General features: G+C 55.3%; 1 protein-coding gene across 1 annotated transcript in view; it reads right to left on the bottom strand.

Annotated features, from left to right (window-relative positions):
• Positions 1–280: 280 nt before the first annotated feature.
• Positions 281–13365, bottom strand: part of TRAP1 (TNF receptor associated protein 1) — a 69447-nt gene continuing 56362 nt past the window's right edge. The window contains exons 13-18 of the mRNA XM_024215091.3: positions 13151–13336; positions 11502–11640; positions 10382–10467; positions 2270–2415; positions 1780–1852; positions 281–1166 (exon numbers count right to left, since the gene is read on the bottom strand). Coding sequence (XP_024070859.1) covers positions 1065–1166; positions 1780–1852; positions 2270–2415; positions 10382–10467; positions 11502–11640; positions 13151–13336 — 732 coding nt within the window. The 3' untranslated portion in view covers positions 281–1064. The remainder of the gene's footprint in view (positions 1167–1779; positions 1853–2269; positions 2416–10381; positions 10468–11501; positions 11641–13150; positions 13337–13365) is intronic.

Raw genomic sequence — 13365 nt, 5'->3', positions numbered from 1 at the left:
TTGGGTAGCAAGCACACGTTAGAAACCTGGAGTTCAGATCTTATAACCTTAAGGACAAGAATAAGGATTCATAGTTGAGGGACTTGCCTCCTATCTTCCTTCCACTTCCTTCTATACTGCCTCCCCCAGCCTACTCATGTTCCCGCCAGCAGAGGGAACCCTCCCCCACCATTCTAGGACCCTGCTGCCTCTCAGAATTGGGGACTGTCTGAAGGATACGAACTGTCATGCTAGCAGACCTGGGACACAACATAAAACAAAATAAGGCAAAATCCCATGATGAAGGTATCTTGAAATGAAGAGGAATTTATTTAATATAAATAAACAGAACAGAGATTACCTGGGGCATGCAAATTATACCGCAAGGGAGGCAAAAACCCTGGAAACTGTCCAAAAAGCCAAGTGAGCTTGTTAAACATTTCCCCAGATACAGGGATGAGTTCAGTTATCCAGCAGCTAAGCTACCTTATCTGCCACACTACTCTGTTGACAAATCATTGTTCCATCAGTAGTACCTGTGTTTGCTAATGGCAACAATCTATCCCTGTGCCTGCTAAGCCCTAGGTGCCAGGGAGAGGTGGTTTCCTGACAAGCTAATGAATTTTGCTAGTGCTGAAGGCTGGTGTTCTGAGCCCATTGGTGTATAAGGGCTAATTCCTGGGTGGCTATATGGGGTTCTAGTCCATGGAGCTAGTCTGGACTCCTGATGTCAACTGCTCTGTTGGGAAAGGCTGTTTCTAGAATCGATATGAAATTAGGATTTTTGGGCCAACCTTAGAAATCCTGGCAAATCATTTTAGCAGTAATCTCCAGGTTTTGTCTCAGCAGGACGATGGGACTCTGTGTGGGTAATACACAGTCCAGTAATTACAACTGCAACCTCCCTATAAAGTGAAACTTGGAAGCACATTTAGGTGTCACGCAGAGTTGCAGATATTCTACCCCATGCAGCACAGAATTTGGGAACAGACAGCTGTTCCAACAGTCAACAACAGAAGCAGTTGTGCTGGAGGGAACAGAGACTGGCATCTGGCACAGAGCTTGCCCTTTCGATACGTTTGGGCTCAGTGTTTTTCCAGGGCTTTGGTAAGGAGTTCATTCAGACGGCTCACCATAGGTCTGGGATCATCATTCAGTCCTGCTGCTATCATGGCATTCTCATAAATCTGAGTGAGACAAGGGCACAGAGAAGAGAAGGAGTGTTATTAGCAGCAGCAGCCACCTTGGTATGAAATGAAGAAGTGCTGCTCCTCTGTAGAAGATCATGGGATGCACATCTGGGGGGGGGATCATATGATAGGAAGAGGTGCTGCCCAGGGATTCTCTCTAGCACCCCATGCCCCAGAGTGCATGTGAGTGTGATGTGCCACTTGGAGCCTTGATCACTTTCAGACAGACTTACCATCCCCTCCCCACTTCAAAGGAGCCATCTTAAATGCCAGGTGCTTCCAGTGGACAAGCCTATGAATTCTCTCTGCTTTTTCCCTTCCTGCCCTTCTTTCCCAAGTGCAGTCCACCCCTGTGAGAACAGCATAGCTCCTAGCTCTACACCAAACACGAGTAGGGTCAGAGTGGGTAACACCGAGCCCCGTTCCTGGACGGCATCACAACATTCTAGGGAAATGGACCCTGGGCCATGCAGGACTAAAAATACCTAGAGTGGGGACCATTGGGTGTATGATTCCAGCTGGCCATGAGGACAGCCTTGGCCCACTCCCTTAATGCCCACAGATATGGCAGCCTGCCCAGGGAGCATAGTGGTGCAGACATGGCTCTCACCTGATCGAGCAGCAGCTGGGCCAGGTCGGGCTGGCTGACCCTCAGCTGATTGAGTTTCTTGATCAGCGCATGCCTGCAATGGAATGAGAGATCAGCACAGCGTCGCAGTGCCCCTTGGACGCATGAAAAAGCCACTGGTCCCAGGAGGAGCAATGAGCTACGGAGGAACGGCGAAATGCCTCCCTAATGGCCAAAAGTTCCCTTCTCTGCCTCTTTACCTGTGAGCTTCTCCCTCCCTCCTTCCACATCCCAGCCCCATAACCTGTGAGGTGGATAATGCAGATGGCTGCTGCTGGGGGACCCCCATGAGGCTGCACATCATGAGAGCTTGCATCCATCACTGTGCACAGCTCCACAGGCCAAGACATAGCAGCACAAACTCAGCACTTAGAGAATGGAGGATCCCAGCTGGTTCAAGTTCGCCATGCTAGCTGGTGTCTGCCTTTGCACAACATCCAAGCTGAAGTGCTCTGGCTCTGTCCCATCTCACCCTGTGTTTATCTCCAGTGTGGGCTGCAAGATCTGGGCACGCTCCTCGTTGGTCTTGGCCAGCTGCTGCATGCGCAGAAAATGGCGGGCAGCCCCCATCTCAAGCACAGTGATCATGGCCGGGTGGGTGTCCAGTCGTGGAGTCACCTGTCAGAGGAAAAGACGGTTACTTACCTTCTGTAACTGTTGTTCTTCGAGATGTGTTGTTCACGTCCATTCCACATTAGGTGTACGCGCGCCGCGTGCACGAATCGTCGGAAACTTTTTCCCTCAGCGGCTCCCGTCGGGCCCGCAGGGTCCCCCTTCCCGCCAGAGCGGCGCCCCGCCCTCGCGTATATATATCCCTGCCGGCCCGACCCTCCCTCAGTTCCTTCTTGCCGGTGACTCCGACAGAGGGGAAGGAGGGTGGGAAGTGGAATGGACGTGAACAACACATCTCGAAGAACAACAGTTACAGAAGGTAAGTAACCGTCTTTTCTTCTTCGAGTGCTTGTTCACGTCCATTCCACATTAGGTGACTCGCAAGCTTACCGTTGGAGGAGGGTAGGAGTCAAGGAATAATTGATTGCAGCACCGCCCTGCCGACCACTGCATCATCTCTGGTCTGATGGTGGACCGCGTAGTGGGCTGTGAAGGTATGCACTGACGACCAGGTGGCTGCCTTGCAGATCTCCTGGAGCGGGACCTGTGCCAAAAAGGCCGTCGAGGACGCCTGGGCTCTAGTGGAGTGAGCCCTGATCTGAGGAGCAGGCGTGTTGGCGAGCTCGTAGCACGTACGTATACAATGCACGATCCACGCCGACAGTCGTTGCGTAGAAATAGGCTGGCCCTTCATGCGTTCCGCAACGGCCACGAACAGCTGGGACGATTTACGGAAAGGCCGGGTACGGTCCAGATAAAAAGCCAATGCCCGCCTAACATCCAGGGTATGTAGGCTGCGATGGCTTGGGTCCGTATGGGGCTTAGGGAAGAATACCGGTAAACAAATGTCCTGCCCCATGTGAAAATTCGTGACCACCTTTGGGAGGAATTTAGGGTGAGGCCTAAGCTGCACCTTATCTTTATAAAAGACGGTATAAGGGGGCTCCGAGGTAAGGGCCCTCAACTCCGACACCCTCCTAGCCGAGGTGATGGCCACGAGGAACGCGACCTTCCATGAAAGGTGCGTGAGGGAGCAAGAGGCCAGGGGTTCAAAGGGCGGCCCCATAAGCTTAGTGAGGACCAGATTGAGGTTCCACGGGGGTATAGGAGGGCGCGAGTTGGGGAACACCCGCTCCAGACCCTTGAGGAATCGGACCACCGTGGGGTTGGAGAACACGGATCTGCCCGATTCCCCAGGGTGGAACGCCGAAATGGCGGCCAGATGCTCCTTAATAGAAGCGGGGGCGAGGCCTTGACGCTTGAGGTGCAGCAAGTAGTCGAGAATCAGTGGTATCGAGGCCTGTAAAGGCTGCGAGTGCTGAGGCGCACACCACAAGGAGAAGCGCTTCCACTTGGCCAGGTAGGCTGCCCTCGTGGAGGGTTTCCTACTACCAAGTAGGATTTGCTGGACCTCGTGGGAACACCTGTGCTCCACCCCACTTAGCCAGAGAGTAGCCATGCCGTGAAATGCAGCGATGGCAGGTTCGGGTGGAGTAGGCGACCCCGATCCTGGGTGATGAGGTCGTGATGGAGGGGAAGGGCCATCGGAGCGGTCATGGACAGTTCCAACAGAGTGGTGAACCAGTGTTGGCGTGGCCACGCCGGGGCGATTAGGATGACTGTCGCCCTGTCCCTGCGGACCTTTAGGAGGACCCTGTGGATGAGTGGGAACGGGGGAAAGGCGTACATCAGGCTTCCGCCCCACGGGATTGCAAAGGCGTCCGCCATTGAGCCTGGACTGTGACCCTGGAACGAGCAGAATTGCGGGCACTGGCTGTTGCCCTTGCTGGCAAATAAATCCACCTGGGGAAACCCCCACCTCAGGAAAATAGAACGGAGGATGTCTCGTCTCAGCCTCCACTCGTGCCTGAGGTAGGACCGGCTGAGACGGTTCGCCAGCTCATTCTGGACCCCGGGGAGATATGCTGCCCGAAGTTGTACTGAATGGGCTATGCAGAAGTCCCAGAGGAGGAGAGCCTCGCGACAGAGGGGAGAGGACCGGGACCTGCCCTGCTTGTTTATGTAAAACATAGCGGTAGTGTTGTCTGTCAGAACTGACACGCTGTGTCCTTTTATGGTGGCGTGAAAGGTCTGGCAGGCGAGGCGAACCGCCCTCAGCTCCTTCAGGTTGATGTGGAGCAGCCGCTCCTCCCTGGACCACAAGCCCTGAGTGCGCTGGTCCCCTAGGTGCGCACCCCAACCCAGGTCCGACGCGTCTGTTACTAGCGTCAGAGTCGGTTGTGGGGCGGTGAATGGGACCCCTGCGCAAACCTGCTGTTGGTTGAGCCACCAACGGAGGGCGTTCGACACCCGAGCCGGGATCGTGACGACCATGTCCAAGGGGTCTCTGTTGGGGCGATACACCTGAGCCAACCACAGCTGCAGCGGCCGGAGCCTGAGACGGGCAAGCCCGACTACGTGCGTGCACGCCGCCATGTGCCCCAGGAGTTGCAGGCAACATCTGGCCGTGGTCGTAGGGAATCGCTGAATGGAGGTCACGGCCTCCTTGATAGCCAGGAATCGGGATAGGGGAAGACTTGCCCGTGCCGCCACCGAGTCCAGGACTGCCCCTATGAAGTCCAGCCTCTGTGTGGGGACTAGCGATGACTTGGGCACATTGACCAACAGACCGAGTTCCCGGAATACTTGCAACGCCAGTGCCACATGGGCGCGGACCTCTGCCTCTGACCGGCCCGCCAGGAGCCAATCGTCCAGGTACGGGTAGACGCGCATCCGTCTTTTTCGAAGAAAGGCGGCTACCACCGACATGCACTTCGTGAAGACACGTGGGGCTGTTGCCAGGCCGAAGGGCAAGACCGTGAACTGGAAATGGCGCTGTTGGACAGTGAAGCGCAGGAAACGCCGATGGGCCGGGCGAATGGCGATGTGAAAATAGGCGTCTTTCATATCGAGGGCAGCGTACCAATCCCCCGGATCCAGGGAAGGAATGATGGTACCAAGGGAGACCATATGGAAACGTGGCTTCTGCAAGTACTTGTTTAGCTTGCGAAGATCCAGGATAGGACGGAGGCCCCCTTTTGCTTTGGGGATGAGGAAGTATCTGGAATAGAACCCTCTTCCTCTGAAGTCCAGAGGAACCTCCTCCACCGCCCCCACCTCGAGGAGGGTCTGTACCTCCTGTATGAGGAGTTGCTCGTGAGAGGGGTCCCTGAAGAGGGACGGGGGTGGTGGGTGGGAGGGAGGGGGTGAAGAGAACTGGAGGGTGTAACCTGATTCCACCGTGCGCAGGACCCAACGGTCTGATGTTATATGAGACCAGGCACGGAAAAAATGGGACAGGCGGTCCCTGAAACCCAGGGGTGGATCCGGAGAAGAGATGGGTACGCTGTCCTCGATCGCAGCTTCAAAATCCTTGTTTGTTTCCCGGCTGCGTCTTGTTTTGGCCCTGGTTTTGGCCTTGGTTAGGCGTATTGTTGTGCCTACGTCTATTGTCCCTGCCCCGTCTACGGTATGGTTCCTGCCGAGGGCGAGGATGATACTGCCTCTGTGGAGGTTGGGGCTTGAACGGCTTCCTCTGTGTCACAGGGGTGTGCATCCCCAAGGACTTAAGGGTAGCCCGAGAGTCCTTGAGGCTGTGTAGCCTGGCGTCAGTCTGCTCTGAAAATAGGCCCGAACCCTCGAACGGCAGGTCTTGGAAGGTATTTTGTACCTCCGGAGGAAGGCCAGAAGATTGCAGCCATGCAGCGCGTCTCATCACTACGCCTGACGCGATTGTTCTAGCGGCTGCGTCGGCAGAGTCAAGTGAGGCCTGTAACGATGTTTTGGCCACCGCCTTCCCCTCGTCCACTAGTGCCGCAAACTCAGGTTGTGAGCCCTGAGGCAAGGCCTCTTTGAACTTGGACACAGATGCCCATGAGTTAAAGTTATGTCTATTGAGGATCGCTTGCTGGTTTGCTATCCGCAACTGGAGGCCTCCGGACGAATAGACCTTCCTGCCAAATAGGTCTAGTCGTTTTGCCTCCTTGGCCTTGGGTGCTGGGGCCTGCTGGCCATGCCTTTCCCGCTCGTTAACCGCCGAGACGACCAGCGAACATGGGGTCGGATGGGAGAAGAGAAAGTCAAACCCTTTGGACGGGGCAAAGTACTTCCTTTCTATGCCTTTTGCAGTTGGCGCAGAGGAGGCTGGCGTTTGCCATACGGTCCTATAGTTTGCCTGGACCGTTTTTATGAGCGGGAGGGCGATCCTGGAGGGACCCTCTGGGCTCAGAATGTCCACCATCGGGTCCTCCTGCTCAACCGTCTCCTCTGCTTGTAGACCCAAATTGAGGGCCACCCGGCGGAGCAGGTCCTGGTGCGCCCGGTGGTCAATAGGGGGAGGGCCGGATACTGTCGTGCCCGCCACGGCCTCGTCCGGCGAGGAGGAGGAGGTCATGGCTTTTTGAGCGTCCTCATCCTCCTGTAGCTCCTCCTCAGCGGGGCGGCCCTCCGGGGTGCGCCCCCTGTCCCGAGTCAGGGACGGTGCCGAGCTCGGTGCCGAGTCCGCCCTCTCTGCGTCCGGTGGTCTGGAGACCGTGGCCTCCGCACGGGAGGTAGGGCGGTACCGTGGGGAGCGGGACCGGTCTCCTGAGGGGCCCGATCTCGAGGTTCTAGACGGAGGGCCTTGCTGATGATAGGCCCACGGCGTCCAGAACGGCCACTGTCCAGGATAGCTCCAATGCGGCTGCCAAGAGGCCTCGTGCTCTCTAGCGGCATGCCCTCTGCGGCCATATCTGAAAAGACCCGAGCCCTCTTCCGATGCTAGGGACAGTGACCTAGAGGGCCACGGCGGTGCCGTGGGGCGGTGCCGGTCCGGTGTCGGGGAGCGGTGCCGTCGGGACCGGGACCGTGAGTAGCGGCGTGCCGATCTGGACCTGGAACGGTACCGTTGACCGCGGGACCGGGAGCGGCTGCGGGAGGATGGCCTTGGGAGCCTCGCCATCGAAGCGTCCCGGCGCCTGCTTGAGCCGGGTTGCTGGGGCGGTGCCACGCTCGCATCGGGCCCTGACTGTTTCGTGGCCCGTTGTGCGGTGGGAAGCCGGGAGTCCACCGAGGCGGAGCTCGACCGGGACCGGCGCCGTGAACGGTGCCGAGATGGCGACCGCGACGGGCGCATCATCGCCGGTTTGCCCTTGGATGGCAGTCGCGGCGGAATGTCTGTAGCGCGGAGTGTGCTCTCGGAGGACAATTCAATTAGGTCCTTTGCCGCCTCAAATGTGTCCGGGGTGGAGGGCTGTTCCAACAGTTCCTCCAGCCCATCCTCCGCACTCGACGCGCTCGTCCCGGGGCTCGACGGGCCCTTCGGCGCCGGAGCCACTGGTGCCAGGACCTGTACCGGGGCCGTCACGGCCTTGGCCGCACTTGCGGGCTTTGCCGGTGCCGCCTTCTTATTTGGGGAGGGCCCCCGGGCCTTAGGCTGGCCCTTCGACTTGGCCGGCGAAGAAGATCGATGCCGGGCGTGTTCCCGTCTTGGCGGTGCCGTGGGCTTAGTCTGCGCCACCGGTGTCGGGTCGCGGACCGATGCCGGGGCACTCCGCACCGAAGCGGACGGTGCCGCGGAAGAGTAGGGCTGTAACGCCGCCTCCATGAGGAGCTGTCTAAGGCGAAATTCCCTCTCTTTTTTGGTTCTGGGCTTGAAGGCCTTACAAATTTTACAGCGCTCCTTCTGGTGAGCTTCCCCGAGGCAACGGAGACACGACTCGTGCGGGTCGCTCACTGGCATAGGCCTGCGGCAAGCGGCACACGCCTTAAAGCCTTGGGCGTGCGGCATGCCCCGCCGCCCAGGGCCGGTGCCGGGGTTGACCAAACCCCTATCACCAAGAGATTTTTGGTCCTTAGAAGAACTCAATAACAACTTAACACTAAAACTCTTAACTGTATTATGAACTGCTAACTATTGCTAATGGCTATGCTAAGGGACACTCTCAGGCGAGAGACAGAGTTGTTCCAACGTCGCCACGGGCGGTAAGAAGGAACTGAGGGAGGGTCGGGCCGGCAGGGATATATATACGCGAGGGCGGGGCGCCGCTCTGGCGGGAAGGGGGACCCTGCGGGCCCGACGGGAGCCGCTGAGGGAAAAAGTTTCCGACGATTCGTGCACGCGGCGCGCGTACACCTAATGTGGAATGGGCGTGAACAAGCACTCGAAGAAGAACAGGATGGGACAGTGACAGGATGGGAAATGCAGGCGGCTCAGAGGTGGGGGAGAATGAAGGGCTCAAAGGCTGGTTTTCAGCCAAGGAGGAGAATGTCCCCTCAGTGCAGAAGCTACACAAAGTTCCTAGAGAACTGACACCCACACTCAAGAAACTGCTTACAATGGGGTGAAAGCCCACGGCCTGAACAGTACCTTTTTGAGTGCGCGAGTGAGTGAGTGAGAGAGACAGACAATGAGCACAGGGCGGGGAGCTTGGATGATATGGGTCTAATTCTGCCTCTGCCATTATCTACCTACCTGAGAGTTTGCTACAGTGCCCGTCCCCACAGTATGTAAGTGCTCCACTGACTCCTTTCTCTGACCTCAAGCCAGTCACCTACCCACTTTGTACAGAGGCGGAAGACCAATTAAGATCCTCCACCCAGAGGGCTGAATACGTTTGTGAAGCACTCTGAAGATGAAGTGCTGTATCAGTTCACTCTACTGTTTACAGAGTGAGAACTCGAGGAATTATTCTACCAACAAACATTACTGATCACTCAGCATGCTCACTACTAGCCTAACTGCTCCCTGGTAACCCAAGTGTACCTGAACAATCCGACTGCAATCACGCCTCTGAGCCAAGCCAAAGAACTGGTGTCTGTAGGAGCACACCCTGGCCTCTAGAGCACTTTCCTGTGTCCCGGAGCTTCAGGGGTCCTTTCAATCTAACAAACCCTCCAGCCCTTCTGGTGTCAAGAGAGTCTGTCATCTTATGCAGCCTAGTTCTCTAGCTAAGTCACTGCTCAGTCAATCTCCTTTTGTAGCTAGCAGAAAGGTCCAAATATAAGGAACTCGAAGTCCAGCGGTCTCGGACTCGCTCCTCTGGCCTATGTCTAACACTCACTGTCCTTGACCATTTTCCATCTTCCTTCTTAGTCTGGATAAGAGGTAGGAGGACCCAGGCCGACTCACTCTACTAGGCTCCAGCTCAGGGCCCTTGTTTGGAGCAGGCAGAGTTAACCCTTCTGAAGACCATTGCTGTTCCCTGCACTGCTTCCTACCTCTGTGGGCTTTACAGCCTCTTGTTCTGCTTCTCTCTCTCTCTCTGGAGTGTTGGCTTCTCTTCTTACCAGTTTGCTGTCAGGAGCTTCTCTCCATAGTCCCTCTGTCTCTCTAGCAGCCACCCTGCCCTCCTGCCTTACAGCCCTTTAATACTCCCAGCTGCCGTGGAGCTGCCAATCAGCTCAGGCTGAGCAGACAGACAGTCTGCATTAGCCCTTTGGTTGCCAAACCAGCCTGGGGTGTATAGACAGAGTCCAAGAAAGCAACACTGAAACTGAGATACAGGGGGAAAGACGAGAGCTGGATTTATGCAGGAATATTACTGAAAGGGCCATGCAGATCCAGCCCTATCCCTTGATAAGCACGGGACCATCAGATACGCTATTTACATCCTGCCCTGGCAGAAGGGAGGTGGGGAGGAGACTTATTATTTATACTACCATGGCATCTAGGGGCCCACCTGAGGTCAGGGCCCCATTGTGGCAGGTGCTGCATATAACAGTAAGAGACTGTCCTTGCCCTGAGGCACCTACAGGCTAACTAGACAAGGCAGACAAAGGAAGGGTTCTTACACCCATGTTACAGGTGGGGAATCGAGGCACGGAGAGATTAAATGATTCGCCCAAGGTCACATTGAAAATCTGTGGCTGAACCCACATCTTCTGGGCCCTAGTTCAGTGCCTTGACCATAAGACCATCCTTCCTCTTTTCAGAGGTTATGATCTATATAGGTCTTTTCTACCTTTAGCTACTAGAATCCCATAGCACATGTACCTTAACACTGGTGATGCGAGAGCCCAATGCATTCCTCATCCAGGCCATCAGCTCCTCAGCCTCTTTCTCCGTCAGGCGTTCTGCAGCTTGGGGGAAGGAGGATGGGTTACATTGCAGTACTGTCTGTCACTGGGCAGCACTAGGGAATGTGTGCTTTGCTCCTGAAAAGCAGCTTTGTCCATTTCACATATCCATCCGTCTGCTCTCTTACCAAACAGAGATGCAGAGATATGGCACCATGCCAAACGCACAATCTCAACCCGCATCATTCCAGAGACCACCTCCTACATAAAGAGGGCAAGCTTATTCCACCCCAATCCCCTCACTCTGCAATATCACCCCTGGGATCAGGAGTGTCTGCTTTTAAAATGAAGCTGGCTTTAAAACGAAGATAAACCAGAGATGTCCGTGAACTCACTACGCAATATTTTAATCACTGTTTTAAACTAGGAAACTGCTTGGGTCCTGTCCACAGCAGGGCCTGCTCTCTTACCAGACAGGGTTTTGACCCCAGCGCAGACAGGACGTTAGATTTCTTTTATTTTAAAGAGAAGAATTTACATCTATGCTATACTGCTCCTGCTTCATGTTCTCGGTGTTATTACTGAGAATATAATCAACACTTCGTAGCCCTTTACAGCCACTGGCCTCGTGAATCCTCAGTGACCCAGTGAGCTTCGCAGGACAGTGCAGGATAGCTAAAAGGCCTCCCAGAGTGGGCCTGCAGCACTGGTTGGGAAAGGGAGGCTGCATCTCCACCCCCTCCTTCTTCAGGGAGGGTGGGAAAGTAACAGGTAAGGAACTTGCAAGAACTGGAGATCAGCAGCTTACAAACCAAGAGCAGGCACTATACAGGGAGACAGCTGCCCAGGTCAGGGGCAGAGCTGCCATGGGTGCCTGTGAGCACTGCAGAGGCAGGATGCTAACTAGAGAGAGTTTGCTCACATGCCCGGCAAAGGCAATGCTTTCTTGAGGGAGGGCACGAAAATAGGATATTCTCACTGGCTACCACCTTGGCTGCCACGTGGGAGGTTCAGCGCCATCTGGCTGCTGAGCTGGAGAATGTAGGTGCTGAGCCCAAGGCCATGCACAGGAAGTGCTGGGGGAAGGGATGCTCTACCTGGGCGACTCTCCTCAAACTTCTCTTCCTTATAGTGGTCAACAACAATGTCAGTCTCTACTGAGATCAGCTTCTTCTTGTCAAACTCCCGAAGGTGCAAGAGTGTCAGCTCATCAAACTGCTCATAGCAGAACAGCACCTGTATTGGAAAGGACAGTAAGCAACGTGGTGTCCAGTGATGAACAGGATTGCCGACAGCTCATCAAAGCTGCAAGGACAATAGCCTCTTCCCTTTCCCAGGGTGCAAAGTTGTGCTAGCCAGCAAGAGCATCACAAGTGAATGCTGGCAGATCCACCGCTGCCCCCCCTCCCCCCCTGACACATAGAGCAACTGAACAGGCCAACAGGTTTGTTGACTGACATTGATGAGCTCTGTGCAAACCCCTCCCCTTGCAGCCGCAGTTCCCAAATGGGGTCGTGCCACCAGCAGATGGGGTCACGGCTGTCCCTAGTGTGCAGAGGACACCATTCTGCTCCGCACAGCGTGACCTCACATGTATGGTGCTGGCAAACAAAATGGCATCCTCTGTGTGGTGAGACCTCACATGTACAGTGCGTGTGCAGTCATGTGAGGGGAGAGGATGCCATTTTGCTTTACAAAGCGGCACCCTCCATGCTATCTGTGGCCCCGGGAGGAAATGGTTCATTAAAATGGGGTCATGCCGGCAAAAAACATGGGAATCCCTGCCTTGCAATATCCACCCTGCCATGACGTACAATGTCTCAGCATGCACAAAACAGCCTTCTGTGAAAAGATCTCCTCTTTGCAGGGGCAGTACTGAGTCAAGAAACTGCTGATTATAGATATAACTTCTCGTACTTCAGTGTCCTCCAGATTTCATCCCTACCCTCTACCACAGATCCCTAGCAGTCCCAGGAAATGGACTGTGTGGAATATGCCCACCTGACCCTATCAGATCCCTGCTCAGTGCCCAGGAGAAACTGAACATCCCACAGGACTCTGCTAATACGTGCAAGGGGAAATTCCCTCCTGCCCCAAATTTGGAGGATCCCAAAGTAGCCTGGAGGAGCCTGGAGATGGAGAATTCTTGCTGCCCTGGGGAGGAACTGTGAAAGGTGAGGAGGAACATCCTAGGACCCCTGGAAAAGACCATAGGCCCAGACACTGACCTGCTCCTCACTCATCACCCTGGTACAGGCATTGCAAACCAATGGCTGGGCTCTGAGGCAGAGCAGCTTTACTCCTGTGTTGTTAAGCCAAGAGAAGTGCAAGAGCTCACGGATTATCGCCTGTACAGACCAATACTAACTCATATGTTTGTGAGGCTCCCATTGCCCTTTGCTTCTGAATAAAGAGACAGATCTAATAATCCTCTCCCCCGTGCAGGGTGAATATCCGAACCCAAGAGGAGGCAGAGGGCTGTTAGGCTGCACTGGCCCCACAGAATGACTGAAGAAGTAACATATGCAGAGGGCAGGGAGCAACATATCTCAAAGGTTGTGTCTCCTTTGCAGCAGCTCTGCTGTATCCAGCAAGACCATAAAATACACCAGACACAGGGGACCCCACAGAGAGGAAGCTGGGCCTGGCAGCAGAGACAGCACTCTGTGGTGCTGACGCCGACTGGCAGCAGCAGAGGGCAGCACACTGCTGCATCCTGCTGAGACACAGTGCATTGCTCACCCACCTCCATATCTTTTTTCTTCATGGCCTCGAAGTACGGCGAGTGCTCGGCTAGGTGCCGATTGGGCGCACACAAGTAGTAGATATTTCGGCTCCCTGCCTGCATGCGGCTGGCGTACTCCGTCAGGCTGGTCAGCTGGCCTGCAGGCAGCGCCGAGGACTCGTAACGCAGCAGCTTCGCTATGTCCTCCTGGGAGAGGAGATTTACCTTGTTAGAGG

The sequence above is a fragment of the Terrapene carolina genome, unplaced genomic scaffold (genome assembly GCF_002925995.2).
Source record: "Terrapene carolina triunguis isolate 2854851 unplaced genomic scaffold, T_m_triunguis-2.0 Scaffold695, whole genome shotgun sequence".
NCBI classification, from domain to species: domain Eukaryota; kingdom Metazoa; phylum Chordata; order Testudines; family Emydidae; genus Terrapene; species Terrapene triunguis.
Note: the sequence above shows the minus strand (reverse complement) of the source record. Positions and strands in the feature narration are given on the sequence as shown.